General features: G+C 57.0%; 1 protein-coding gene across 1 annotated transcript; it reads left to right on the top strand.

Annotated features, from left to right (window-relative positions):
* Positions 1–694: 694 nt before the first annotated feature.
* On the top strand, positions 695–13557 carry ETV5 (ETS variant transcription factor 5). Its single transcript, XM_014258261.2, has 13 exons — positions 695–714; positions 981–1117; positions 1276–1363; positions 1511–1558; positions 1669–1719; positions 6642–6771; positions 6884–7138; positions 8777–9036; positions 9705–9764; positions 10179–10247; positions 10605–10774; positions 11508–11609; positions 11763–13557. Exons 2-13 carry the CDS (start codon positions 1073–1075, stop codon positions 11982–11984), a joined length of 1500 nt encoding a protein of 499 aa, XP_014113736.1. The 5' UTR covers positions 695–714; positions 981–1072; the 3' UTR covers positions 11985–13557.
* Positions 13558–13751: the final 194 nt, after the last annotated feature.

Genomic DNA, 13751 nt, shown 5'->3' with positions numbered 1-13751 from the left:
CCCTACCCCGCCCCAAGGCCGCCCGTTAAACCCCCATCCCTGCTCCTGCAAAGGGCCGCGGCCCCTTTAAATCCTGCGCTGCCCCGGCCCCACCCGTCAGTCTTTTCCCCCTTCTATTTTTTTATGAATGAAAAACGTTCCGGGCGGAGCCAGGCAAATCCCGGCTCGCCCATTGGTCGCCTCCGCCCCCGCCCTCTCAGCCGGTGTCAATGGTGCTCGGCGGAGCGGCGCGCGGGCGGGCGCGGAGCGACCCTGCAGCCAATCAGACGGCGCAGGCGGCAGAGTGGCGGCATCCCATTGGCCAGCGCGGAGGGTAAACAAGCGGCGCGGGGCGGGGCGCGGCGGAGGCCGCTGGCTCGGGGGCTGCGGGCCGGCGCAGAGCGGCAGCACGGTGCCCGGGCTCGGAGAGGCGCCGCGCCATCCCCGGCGCCGCTCCCGGCTTGCCCCGCTGCCGCTGAGGCTGCGGCGCCCCGGCCGGGTACGTGGGGGCTTGGCGGCGGGGCGCAGCGTGGCTGGGGCCCGGGCCTGGGGCGGGGGCGGTGTTTATGAATGGCGCGGGCCGCGCGGTGTGAATGGCGGGGGGCGCGCGCGAGCTGGCGCCCGAGCGGGCGCGCGCTCGGGGGAGCAGCTGGGGGGGGGGGGGGGGGGGGTTTATGAATGGGGCGCGCGGGGTGGCGTGGGAACGAGCCCGGCTGCGGCGCAGCGCCGAGCGCGGTGAGAGGGAAGGGAAGGTGCGGGAAGGGAAGGTGCGGGAAGGGAAGGGCGGCCCTCCCGCCCCGCTGCCTCCTCCCGCTCCCACGGCGCGTGATGTCACGGCCGTTTCTATAGTAATTAGGTGACATCACGAGCCGGGGGTCTGCGACCCGCCACGGCAGGAGCGGGCTGGCTCCCCGGGGAGGCGTGGCGGCCCCGCACCGAGCCAGCCCCGGGGGTGGCAGGGGCCAGAGTTTGACCCCCTCCCCCTCCCCTGCGCCCCCCAGCCGCGCACCTGCCGGAGCCCGGGCGGGACCCCCCTTCCCGGGCCGGCGTCGATGCTGAGCGGGCCGGGGGCACTGCCCACTTCGCCCGCACCATGGACGGCTTCTACGACCAGCAGGTTCCCTTCATGGGCCCCAGGGTAAGTTTGCCCACCGTGATCCTTGTTGATTCCTTCCTCCCTGACCTTGGGGGCACCCCTTCCCCTTATCCTTGGGATTGCCCCCCCTTGTCCTTGGGGACACCCCCAGCCTTGGGGGCTGCCACCCTCACGGGCTGCTGTCACCCTGTTCCTTGCAGAAGTCCTGCACAGAGGAGGGCCGAGGACGGCCGGGGTCCGATAGGAAAAGGAAATTTTTGGAGACTGACCTGGCTCATGACTCGGAAGGTAGGCAGGGCTGGCCCGGGCAGCCGTGGCTTCTACGGCCCTGTGAGATCACTTGCCTCGAGCTCGTTGTTTTAGAAATAATCCTGCAAATAATGGCAATTCTATTTACGCTTCTGTGGAGCACATAAGTCTTTCACTCTGTTCCAGAGCTCTTCCAGGATCTCAGCCAGCTCCAAGAGGCCTGGCTAGCTGAAGGCAAGTCTTCACCTCCACCTTTTGGCATGTAAAATCTCTCTTCGAGCATCCTTTTGAGAACTGAAAACACCATAAGCCCACTTTTTTGTTTGTTTGTTTGGTTTTTTTAGCTCAGGTCCCCGATGATGAACAGTTTGTCCCAGATTTCCAGTCTGACAACTGTAAGTGATTGTTCCGGGTTTTTGTTCTCTGGGGGTAGATGTTTGGGTGCCTGTGCAAACATTTGCAATGGCTTTGGAGTTGCTTCCTTGGGAAAACAGTTGTTCCCGGGGCTGAAACGTGAAATCATGGGCTTTTGGGAGAAAGCGTGTGTGGTTTGGGTTCATCGAGTTGAAATGTGCAATGTTCTGTCTTTTGTTAATGGGGAAAATTATGGCCAAATGCATGGAAATATCTCTAAACTGCTCTCTGGGTTCCTCTGAGACGTGATGCTTGTTCGCAGTGAGGTGAATTAGTTAGCTTCTAAATACTCCTTTTCCTTTTCAAGTGGAAGAGATAACCCGTGGTGGGCTGCTTGGTTAGCCACAATCTCTGCAGTTTCTAGAGCTTTTTAGAGTCCTGGCCCAGCACTACTGGCAGGAGCAAGCCTGAGCAGTGAAACTTGAGCCGCTTTAAGCAGCATTAATCACTGGCAAGCGAGCCTCTTTAAAAGGAGGCCAGTGAAAATGCAGTCCCTGGTGAATTGCATAAGAGCGAGAGTTGGTTGTGAGCCGCGCTGTGTTGGGGTTAGTGGCGAGGGCAGGGGCTGGGAAATGGCGTGTGGGGCTTGTGCAGCTCCGGGCGCTGCTCCGGGGTGTCGAAGGGTCGGCTGGAGCAGAACGGGGGCGGAATCAGGATGTTTTGAGTTGTTACCTGGCAAACGCAAGTAGTAGCTTGGTGTCAGTGGCTGGGTTTTGCTGCTGAGCCAGACAGCTACAGAACTCGAAGGAAATCAAATTTAGCCTGCAGTCGAACAGATTTTTCATTCCAGCTTTGTCACAGCATGCAGCGGGGTATCTCCTCCGACAGCAAATGCATGTTAATTATTGCTCTTTAGTTACTTCGGAGTGGGAAACTTGCCATTAAGCTGGTCCAGACAGCCCAAGTTTCAGATGTGTTTTTTCCCCTGTCTCCCCTGAGATGAAAGGCAAGCCCGGAGTCAGAAACACAAGGGTCTGTTGACATCCCCAGCACAGCCCAGCAGCTCTTGCTCGGAGCAGTAGAAACTGCAGTGTGCGTGGGAGGGTGGCTCTTGAAGCTGAAGCTGTTTCCAGTGCCTTTTGGCAGTCTCTTTTTCCTTGTAACCTGAAGAGCTTAGAGAGGAGAGACAAACTTTTCTGGGTGATGCAGGGAAAAAAGAGGAGAAGAAAAAGGCATTTATTTGGTCAGGACTCTTAAAATGTACTGATCTGCTCAGCCTGTGGACTTGGTATTGAAACAGCTTTGTCGCTTGAAAGATCTGCCTGCATGACTCCCTGCAGCAATAACCTTCCTTAACTTTCCTGGGGAGAGAAAGCAAAGGTTTCTCTTGCTACTGCAGTGCTGGCTGTGGGGGGACTCAGACTGAGCAGGGGGGAATGGGAAGCACAGCTCTTGCAACCTGGCACTAGAAAAAGAATTTCCAGAGGAGAGAAACACTGGTGTTGAACTGTGTGCCACGTAGAGAGGGAGAGAAGAATGTCTCTGGTGCAGCTGCAGTCTGCATCCAGCTTTCACTAGCAGGGACATGCTGCCTTTCCTGGGCTGGCAGTCACTTTGGACTTCAGCATCCGTTGGCTCCTGGGGAAAGGTAAATCCCTTCTTAGTCCCTGCGGATGTTTGTGGACCCGTGTTGGACTGTGTTTCTGCAGCTGTGTGGCTACACGCCTTTTCCCTGAGGAAACTGCTGCTCTCTTACCCTGAGCAAGCCTCAGTCTTGTGCCCCATCTTGCATTCCCAGGCACAGCAGCAAAAAGGGACAAACCAAGCTCAATTTGGACCCCACTGCAATGGGGAGCATTGCCGCGTGTGCCACGTGGAGTCTTGGAGATGTTCAGAACTGCAGCTTCCTTCTTGCCTTGCTAAAACCCCCTCATAGCTGCCTGCAGCTCTGCTGCTGCCCACTCTCTGTTCCCAATTCTGTAGCCAAGATCCTTGGCAGACAGGGTCTTAAAGTTGGGACTTGGTAGCAAAATAATTTGGAGGGCAGTGGTTCACTGTGCTGGGGAGGAAATCCCACTGTAAGGAAAGCAAGGCTACTCCAGATGAGGGATGCATTGTTCTTGGTGCCTTGGACCAAGTGGCAAGAGGCCAGATTTGGTGCTTATAAGTTCCCCAGGGACGTGGTGGTTCTATCCATGAGAGTGAGGAGGCTGTGGTGACTCCCCAGAGCTCACCATGCTGGCTCTCACACTGCACCCCTGGCTGGGCATGGGTGTGAATTCACCAGCCATGTGGTCCTGTGGCCAAGGGTGTACATACAGTGCTATGTTTCCACCGGTTGATTAAGTACCTGGGGAGTGATGGGATCATGCTGAGGAGATCAAGCACCACAAGAAGTGATTTTTATTTTTTTCCCAGTGGCCTCCCTGCTCAGGCAGTGTGTGGCAGCAGCCACAGGCAGGGCACGGGAGTTTCTTACACACCAAAATGAAAGAGGGAGGTTTGTTTGTGAGGAAGAGCTGTTTAAACAAAAGAAAGTAAGATCCTGGCTTCTATTTCTGACTCCTCTCCTGCTGTGACCTTGGGTGTGTCCTGTAGCGCTGGGGGATGGAGGGGCAGGCGCTTGGCTCCCAGGTGACAGCTTGAGTGGGTGCCAGTGGCTCTGGGCTGGCAGTGGTGATTCGGTTGCCTTCCCCTTGCCTCATTCAGTGGAAGCCAGTGCTCTCCAAGCTCAGTCTCATGGAGGTCCAATCATGCTGGTGAATGGGAGTAACCTGCCCTTTTCTCTACCAAGGGATTCACTGGGAATTCAAGGCCTCGAGTGGCTTTGTGGTGTCACCCTTTTCCATGGGAGACATCTGATGGTTGGCATTAGGGGCATTTCCAGTTTGACTGCTTGTATGGCACTGGAGGGTTTGTCTGAGCCTCCCCTACCTCCCCTTCTGACTGGGCAAAGCAGTGACACGTGTGGCTGGTCCCCTGCCCAGCCTCCCCACGGTCCCTCCATCTCTAGAGGCTGAAGCATCCCAGAGGGGCTGTCAGGCACCCATGGGTGTCCTCACTGTTGATGTGGATCTGCCAACGCATCTTCTCCAGACCTGTCTGTAGCTGAGCTGCTCCTTCTGAGTGTTTTTATATATTTTTTTAGCTTTTAATTATAGTGCCGAGGGCAGGACCGGAAAGGGTAAAAGCGCTTGTGCACCCACTGCTCCTTTGAGATGTTGGGTGCTAGGTCGGGGCAGCTCCTCCAACCTGGCTGCTCGCTGCTTGGACCCAAACCCAGCGTCTTTTCCCCCAAAAACTGCACTGCTGGCCTTGGTGCCCCCCAGACTCCTCCAGCCCCGCTGGCTGTGAGCCTGGCATAGGAGCACGTCATGCTGAGCAGTGCCGGCCGGCCCCGTGGTGTTTGTGCAAGGAATCCAAACGTTGCACGGAGTCCAGGCTTGGACAGCTGGTCTCTGTTAGGATCTTAAGGCTCATTTCCCTTTTTTTTTGAATGGCAGTGCTAAGCTCTGGGGAAATTTTTCCTTTCTTTTTTTTTTTTTTCCCTCCCTCAGCCACATGAATGGAGCACTACGAAGTGTTAGTGAATGGAGGGTGGTGCCTGCTCAGGGACTGGAGGTTTTTTTTTGGTTGTTGTTTTGTTTTTTTTTTTTTTCCTCTTCAATGAATAACCAGACCCCATTGTACGACTGGTGGAAAAACAACTCGCTCCAACAACACGGAGCCTGTTCGGGAGAGCCATGCCCGCACTAGGCAGCTGGAACCCTTCCAAAGCCAGTTCCCCTTTGCTTTCCCATGGCTCATGGGGTGCCTGTGCTCTGCCGCCACCATGCTGTGGCCCCCTTTTAAGGCTGGAAATGCTGAGAGTGGCAAAAGCTCGCTGGGGAGGGGGGAAGGAGGAGTGGGATAAATCCGGCTTGGGAGCGGGTGGAAGGCGTGGGGGGGGGCTGTGCTGGCTCAGCGCTGGGCTTTGTGTTTCAAATCCTTCTCCTGGGGGGGGTTTGTGCCCTTGGTACCAGCTGTACTGAGGCCGTTTGAGGGGGGGATGGGTAGAAAGGGGAGTCAGCAGCTCTTTAAAGGTTTTGACAAATTAGGGGAGCAGCTAATTACCTGGCAAGCTGTGAACAGTTGTCCTGGAGCTATTTGCTCCTCTCCAGTGTAGCTGGGCTGTGTTTAGACTTCGCATGAAGCTAATACTCCACTTCCGATTAGTCTTGGCTCTCCTCTGAGGCACTATTTAGGTACAGATCTCTGAGGCGCTTTCCCTTTCCTAGGGCGCCTGCTTTTAGAAATTAATTAGCTTAAGTGTATATTACTCAGTTTATAATTATATATAGCAAGTGAGCTTGGGAGTGGGTGGAGAGGATTTGGGTTTAATGGGATGTTTGTCACTTGAGCTTGTACAATGTGGGACCCTAGGACTAGATCCCACTGGGCCACCTTGGCTATGGGAAAGTGGATCCCACTTAAAAACTCTGGAAGTGGGTATGGCCCTGTGGGGGTGAGTGGGTTGCTGTTATGAGGTCTTGGAGCTCCAGTCTGTCAAGCCCCTTCACCCCCTGCTCCATGTCTCAGGGAGGCAGCCACTGGTACCTGGGCTCTGTTCCACTCGCTGAGGAGCTGCTGGACAGCACATGTCTCATCTAAGGCTGCTGTCGAGCTACCTGTGCCCCTCTCACAGCCCTTGCTCTGGCCCTCTTGGATCCCAGACAGCCATTCCCCTTCTGAGAACAATCTCCTGGGCTGCTGTATCTGTCCCCGCTCTGCCCTCCCCTGCCTCACTTCTGCACCAGTGTTGGGGTCTGGCAGGGCACCGTATGACCCTGGTTCAGTTGCTGAGTGCTCCCAGGGCATAATTCAGCACCTTATTCCCAAGCGAAGAGCTGATGCTTGCAAGGGTGATGTTGCCATCACCCTCTCCCCTTTGGGTGAGCCTGTATCCTCCTCGGTGTCCTTGCAGTGGTTCTGCACGCCCCACCTCCGGCAAAGATCAAGCGGGAGCTGCCCAGCCCATCCTCGGAGCTGTCATCCTGCAGCCACGAGCAGGCTCTCTGTGCCAGCTATGGGGACAAGTGCCTCTACAATTGCTGGTAGGTAGCAGGGGGACACTGCTGCCTGCAGAGCCCTCAGGGACTCTGTGCCACGCGGTGCTGTCCCCGTCGGTGTCACCACCGTCAGCCCACGGCCCATCTCCCCCGGCAGTGCCTACGACAGGAAACCCCCCGCCGGGTTCAAGCCATTAACGCCACCCGCCACGCCGGTGTCCCCCGCGCAGCCCGGGGCGGCCCTGCCACTGCCGGCCCCGGCTGTGCCAGCTGCCCATGGGGCTGCCCCGGGCCCCCACACGCTGCAGGAGCAGCGGCAGCAGCAGCCGCCCTTCGCCGTGCCGCGGCCGCCGCACCCGCCTGTTCACATGCCAAAGATGATGTCTGAGAACCAGTACCCCGCAGAGCACAGGTAAGGCAGCCCCCACCCCAGCAGCAAACACAGGACTCCTCAGGGGCTTTATGGGGCCTCCTGGGGTGGGTGGGTGGTCCCGAAGGGTGGCGGAGAAAGAGAAATGCTCCTGCCTTCGTCCCCATGCTGTGGTTGCAGTTGGTGGGCCAAATGTCATTTCCTGGCGTCCCGTGTGGCAAAACTTGCCACTTCCTACTGGGATTTTGTGGCTCTTTCTCCTGCTAACAGGGAACTGCTCCTTCCGGTCCCTGAACATTGTGCAGAGCCTTTGCCTCCCTCTTGGGAAAGGCAAGGGAGGCAGAGGCTGACTCCTGCATCCACCCATGTTCCAACAGGTGATGGTCCTGAGTCAGGGCTCTGCTCTCCTCATTCCCACCTGCTGTAGCGCTGCCTCCCAAGCCCAACCCCACTGTTCTGTGGATCTGCGGCCATCTCTGACCTGCCCATGTGCTGGGGGTGGTCCTGAGCTCCCCCATGCACTGCATGGCATCACCATGGTTTTGTGGGCTGTGGTGGGAGACCCCTGTTCCCTCCTTCCTCTGCAAGCTGTGGCTCCATTCCCCTTCACTCCCATGTCCCTGGAGGCTCTGCCAGTCTCTTCCCTCACCCTGGGTTTGCTCCTATGGGTGCTCTCAGCAGATGCTCTGCTTATGGCATCCTTTGCTTTGACAGCCACTGTGTCACCCCTGTGGGCATGGGACAAGATGTGGCAGCCTGGCAAAGGCCATGCAGTGGGGCCTAGGAAGCCCTTGGAATGTGCCCACAGCAAGCAAGCATCCTTCCCCATCAAAGCGGGGCTCCGTGTGACCTTCAGGCTGCGCACAGGGCTGGCTGCGACCCCTTGGGGAAGCACTGTGCCAGCATGGGGCTTGGGTTTCATTCAGGAAGGGCAGAGGGACATGGCTCGGAAATGGAGTAATCCCAGCCCGGCAGCTGGGAGAGCTCCGGTTACAAAGCCAAATGGTGCAAGGCCGGCTGAGAGGAGCCGGCACGGAGATCCAAGATCACCTTTCAAGGTGCCGGAGGACGAGGGGATGTGGCAGCACCCCCTCGAGATGGTCCCTCATGCATCGCCACCAGCAGAAACCGTGCTCTCAGAGCAGCGGTGGCAGCGCCATGGAGCCGAAAATAGTGCTCCCTGCTGTCGAGTTCAAGGTTTAATCCCAGCTGCGCAGGCGGATTAGCAGCCGGCTGAAGCTGCGGAGTGGATTTGGCTTTGCGTAAGCACCCACCCATGCGCAGCATCCCTGGCCCCTGCCCCCCACGCTGGGGACAGATTTTACTGGTTTACAGAGATGTGAGTGTTGTGGGGTGTTTTTTGTTCCTTTTTTCATTCCTTTCCAGATACCTGAAGGCCAGAGTGCTTTCCTGTGATGGCCCATGTGTTATCCTGCTGTTCCGTCTTGGGGTGCTCGGTGCTTAGAGGGGCACAGGGCTTCTCAGCACCTCACTGGGTCCCCATGGGATGAGCCCCACAGGTGGCTGGACTTCTGAGGAACCATCCCAGCCTCCTGTGGGTAAACCCTGGGAGCACTTGAGGCTGAAGGCACCCAGCTGTCAAGCAGTTCTGGTTTGGGGTGGGAGCTGGCGGCAGGGCTGACCCTCACTCCTCAGTAATGCCACGTCCTTCTCCCCCAGGTTTCAGAGGCAGCTGTCCGAGCCCTGCCACCCCTTCCCACCGCAGGCCGGGGTTCCGGGGGACAGCCGCCCCATCTACCACCGGCAGCTGTCGGAGCCCCTGGGCCCTGCTGCCCCCCGCCCCCCTCAGGGATTCAAGCAGGAGTACCATGACCCTCTCTATGAGCATGGCGGCCCTGGCCTGCCCGGTCCCCCCGGCCACAGCTTCCAGCCCCCCATGGGCATCAAACAGGAGCCCCGGGACTACTGCATTGACTCAGGTGGGTGTGGGTCAGGGGACAGCCATGTGCCAGCTGGGGTTACACCAGTGCCACTCCAAGGAGCGGAGTGTCTCTGCCATCAGCATGGCAGGGGCAGGGTTGAGCCTCAGGCGGTAGATGCTGTATCACCCTGGAGCCCCTGTGGGGCTGAGATGTTGCTTTGCCTTTTTCTTTCCTCCCTTTCCTCCTTTTCCAAAGCAAATGTTCACCTGATGCCAGTGGTGTGGTCAGTGCCATAGCCACAGGCTGGGGTGCCCCACAGTGCCTGGTGGGACCCCCCATGGCTCTGGGTTAGGGCCAGCTGTGATTGCTGGCTGCTGGACCCTACCAGCATCACGGAAAAATCCTCTAATCGCCTTAGCACCTAAAAATACCCCAGCCTCGGGATGGAGGGTGGCATGGCCAAGCAGATGGTAGGGGAGGCGCAGCAGTGCCTCCCTTCATGTGAAAACTCGAGCTGACTTAGCCCATGCTCCAGTCTAAGTTCCAGTGCCACCCCAAATCATACTGAGTTTTTTTTCCCCAATATTCAGGGTGTATGTAGTGGACCAGGGAGTGTAGGGAGGGGGGAAGATTCCAGGACATGCTCAGGGTAAAGAATATGCTGCCAAATCCATGGTGGCACCCACAGGGTTTACAACTTTAATGTCATTTCATTTCTCCCTCAGAAGTGCCTAACTGCCAGTCCTCGTACCTACGGGGGAATGTCTTCCCCAACAGCCATGACGGTGAGTGACTCTCCCACTCTCCCCGTGTTGTGGCCCCATCCCACCCCTCACTTGTGGCAGGCAGCACTCCCTGGGCACCCAGAAAACACCCATGGGGGCACCGTGGGGCCCGGGAGAGCCACATGTGCCGGCACCGGCCCCAGAAGCAGCCAGCAGCCCCTGTGAGCGTGCTGTAAGGGCACGGCAGCGCCGTGTAATCTGGGATAATGCTCCCGACAGAGCTGCTAATAGGGTTTGGGAGCAGTGAGGGGGGGCAGAGCAGCACAGGGCTCAGCCACTGAAATAACTGGGAACCGGGCTGCTCCCAGAGCTGTGGATGGGGTCCTGTGCTGGATTCAGCCAAGCCAGGGTTTTTTGGGGTCCAGCCAGGGTAGTGGAGGGGTCCTATGCTCATGAAGGGTCTTTTCCCCACAGGATTTTCATATGAAAAGGACACAAGATTGTATTTTGATGACACATGCGTGGTACCTGAGAGGCTGGAGGGTAAGAATCTGGCCCCACAGGAGGCCTGCAGGGGAACTGGGGCTCATGGAGAGGAAGACGTGGGAATGCTGCGATCTGGGATCTGAGAAAGCCAAACAGTGCTGGCACAGTGCTCTTGAGAGCTGCTGAGCATCATCCCACGTGGCAACTTGGCCATCACTGCCATGCTCCATCTCTGCCTCTGATGCGTACCCGCCTGCAGCACCATCCCCAGCACCTCTCCCATCCCATCCCATGGCCTGATCCTGCTCAGGTGTCTCAGCACAGGGATAACCCCTGTTGTTGTACATGTCTCCTGCTGGTGACACAGCCTGGGAGAGGGGCAGAGTGTTTAACCAGGCGTCTTTGTGCGAGCAGGTAAAGTGAAGCAGGAGCCCACCCTGTACCGTGAGGGCCCTCCCTACCAACGGCGCGGGTCCCTGCAGCTCTGGCAGTTCCTGGTCACCCTCCTGGATGACCCTGCCAACGCCCACTTCATCGCCTGGACCGGCCGGGGCATGGAGTTCAAGCTGATCGAGCCTGAAGAGGTATGAGAGGTCCTGCCCTGGAGCTGGGCAGTGCCTGTGGGGATGCAGGAGCAGGCTGGATCCTTCCCATGCAACAAGCCTTCCCGTTCGCCCTTGAGGCAGGACGCGTATCTCTGCTAACCAGGCAGCTCTAGAAATTTGTTTTTAGTACCTTCCACTGTCTCTTGGCATGACATGTGCTGGCTCCTGAAGCTGGCAGTGGTCACCAGCTGTGGTGGTGTTGCCTCTGTGCTGTGCCTTGCTGAGTTCTGCTGCTCCACCATGGCTCCCTCCTTCCCAAGCTGCTCCCATCCTTTGCCCTGGGTTTCCAGCAGCGGCTCCGTGCCAGAACCGCACGGCTCCACAGGAGGGTGACACAGAGGAAGAAGCTGTTTGGGGAGTAATTGGGAGCAGCTGTAGCCAGCACTGAGTTGCGCACTGTGGGTAATTACCCACGAGATCTCTTGCGCCGTGCATGGAAATTGTAGTATTTTGAAGCCACTTTTTTGGCAGGCTCTCCCTAATGAAATGGCTTCTGATTTGGCCCTTGATCTGGCGGTGGCTGTGTGGTTGCAGACAGAGTATTTATCATAGGAGGTGGGGAACCACTCCCAGACCACGGTGACACCATCGCTCCAGCTGCCCCAGCCCCCTCAAACAAGCCTCTAGCCTGCATTTCAGTTGTGATTTCCTTTGAGGATCCCTGTTCAAGCCCTGGCTGGAGCCCTGATGGCTGCCACCTCTCTCCCCATAGGTAGCACGGCGCTGGGGCATCCAGAAGAACCGACCAGCCATGAACTATGACAAGCTCAGCCGCTCCCTGCGCTACTACTATGAGAAGGGCATCATGCAGAAGGTGAGTGACCCCACACAGCAGGATGTGACCATCCCCTGCTGTCCCAGGGTGCAAGCAGGAGAGGGGGATTAAGTCTGATGTGAGGTGTGTGGTACTTCCCTAGGGCAAGGGTAACATTCAGGGCACCTCTCACGCCCTCCCTCCTCCCTGCAGGTCGCCGGCGAGCGGTACGTCTATAAATTCGTCTGTGACCCCGACGCCCTCTTTTCCATGGCCTATCCAGACAACCAGCGCCCCTTCCTGAAGACGGAGCCGGACTGTCCAGTGCCGGAGGAGGAGACAGTGCCACTGACACACTTCGAGGACAGCCCAGCGTTCCTCCTGGAGATGGATCCCTGCAGCAGCCTTCCCTATGCGGAAGGCTTTGCCTACTGACTCGGCCGGCTGGCAGAGCCATTGGCACTAGCGCATCCACCTGGGGCAAGCACGGTTTTCTAAAGAATATTTTTGGCTGTCCGTAAGGAGGATAAAAAAAAAAAAAAACCAAACCAAAACCCAACGACAAACAGCATGGGTGCACACACAAATTTGAGGAATTTAAAACGCCCCACGTGTGTTGCTGCCGAATTCCCACCCTTCCTTTCCAAGGGCTAGTGCACAGGACTGCCCGTGGCTGGCACCTCCTGCCATGCATCGGTGTGAGGTCTTGGGGCGCCGGGAGCCGAAAGTTGCAGTCTCTTCCCCAGGCCCCAGCTCTGGCCGTGCCCCAGGGCTGGGCTGTGTGGCTACCGAGCCAATTGTCACGACAATCTGCTTTGCATCGAGCACAATCCGCGTAGCTGCCTTGTGTGGTGGAAAGGGCTTTAATTTGCACAGAGAGGAGGAATGCGGGGGGGCCGCCTGGGCCAGCACCCCAGGGCTGATGTGCGCAGCATCCTACCCCAACCCTGAGGAGTCTTCTGCCTTCTTCCCGAGCCCCCTCCCCATATAAGCTGTTGTTCCCATAGAACCTCCTGCATCCTCTCCGTGCCCTCAATCCTCCCCAGCTCTGGCTACGGCCATGGGTTGCATTTTGGGGGAGGAGACCCTGACACTAACTCCCTTTTTGGGTTTGTTTTTTTTGGTTTTTTTTTTTTTTTTTTTTTTTTTGGGATGTTTTAGGAAAATACTAAAGGTTTCTAAACTGATTTTTGTAGATTTTTTGTATTTTAAGGCAAAGCTATTTTTTGCAGCTTGGCTGCTGTCCCTGGAGCCTCTGGGGACGCTGCCATGGCTTTCCTGGTGGCAGGGGGAGCCCTCAATGCCCACGGCTTCCTGGGATGGCTGCCGAAGGATCTGGTCCACTCCATTTCACTGCTCCAGTCCTCTTTCCCAGGGGAGCCAGGGCTGAATCCTGATACTGGCTCAGCTGTGCTCCCCTTGCTTGGCATGGCCTCGGAGCTGGGCTGTAAGGCTGAGGTGGGCAGGGATGGGGGTCCCTTCCTCAATACCCCACTTCCCTCCAGCTCCTCCCACCCCTCGCTGTACCTCCTAACACTCCTCCACCACTCATATATCCATACCTGCCTCCCCTGCACCAGGCTACATGTTTTGTTGTAAATGCTGTATAGGTATTTTTTCTCTTCTTTAGTTAGCTTTGGTTGGAATTTTTTGTTTGTTTGGGGTTTTTTTGGGGTTGGTGATTTTTTTTTGTTTGTTTTTTTTTGTCTCATTCCTTTTTTTTTTTTTTTTTTTTTTTTTTTTTTTGGGAAGTATGAAGATTAACTCTACGATGACTTGGTTGCTCTCCCCGTGGTGGCTGCAGTGGCCTATACCCATGGGGAGCATTTGGTTTTGGGAACCCCAACCTGGGGACAGGCTTTTAACCATTTGCTTGGTGTGGCAGGTCTGCAGTGCAGAAGGAGTTAATCTGAGGACTGATTTGAAATATCTGTATTCAAGCAGGGCTATGTATCTCCTGCAAAGCTGCATTACATTCTGTACTGTGTACAATAAAGGATCTGGCTTCCTGTTCCTCCCTGAGTTCCTGGGTTCCTGCTTTGCCTGCACCATGGGATGCTGCCTGGGCTGGGAGGAGCCCTTGGATGTGCTTGTGGGGTCTGTAGTGGTCCAGGCCATCATTTGGGGCCTGCAGCATGGTGTGTCTGGAGCTGGGGCCAAGTCACCAGGGCTGCTCTCTCCCCAGTCCTGCCCTCTCCCCGG

This window comes from Pseudopodoces humilis, chromosome 11, assembly GCF_049639895.1.
Source record: "Pseudopodoces humilis isolate 2021_Gansu_Grassland_sample_001 chromosome 11, ASM4963989v1, whole genome shotgun sequence".
Taxonomy (NCBI): Eukaryota; Metazoa; Chordata; class Aves; order Passeriformes; family Paridae; genus Pseudopodoces; species Pseudopodoces humilis.
Note: the sequence above shows the minus strand (reverse complement) of the source record. Positions and strands in the feature narration are given on the sequence as shown.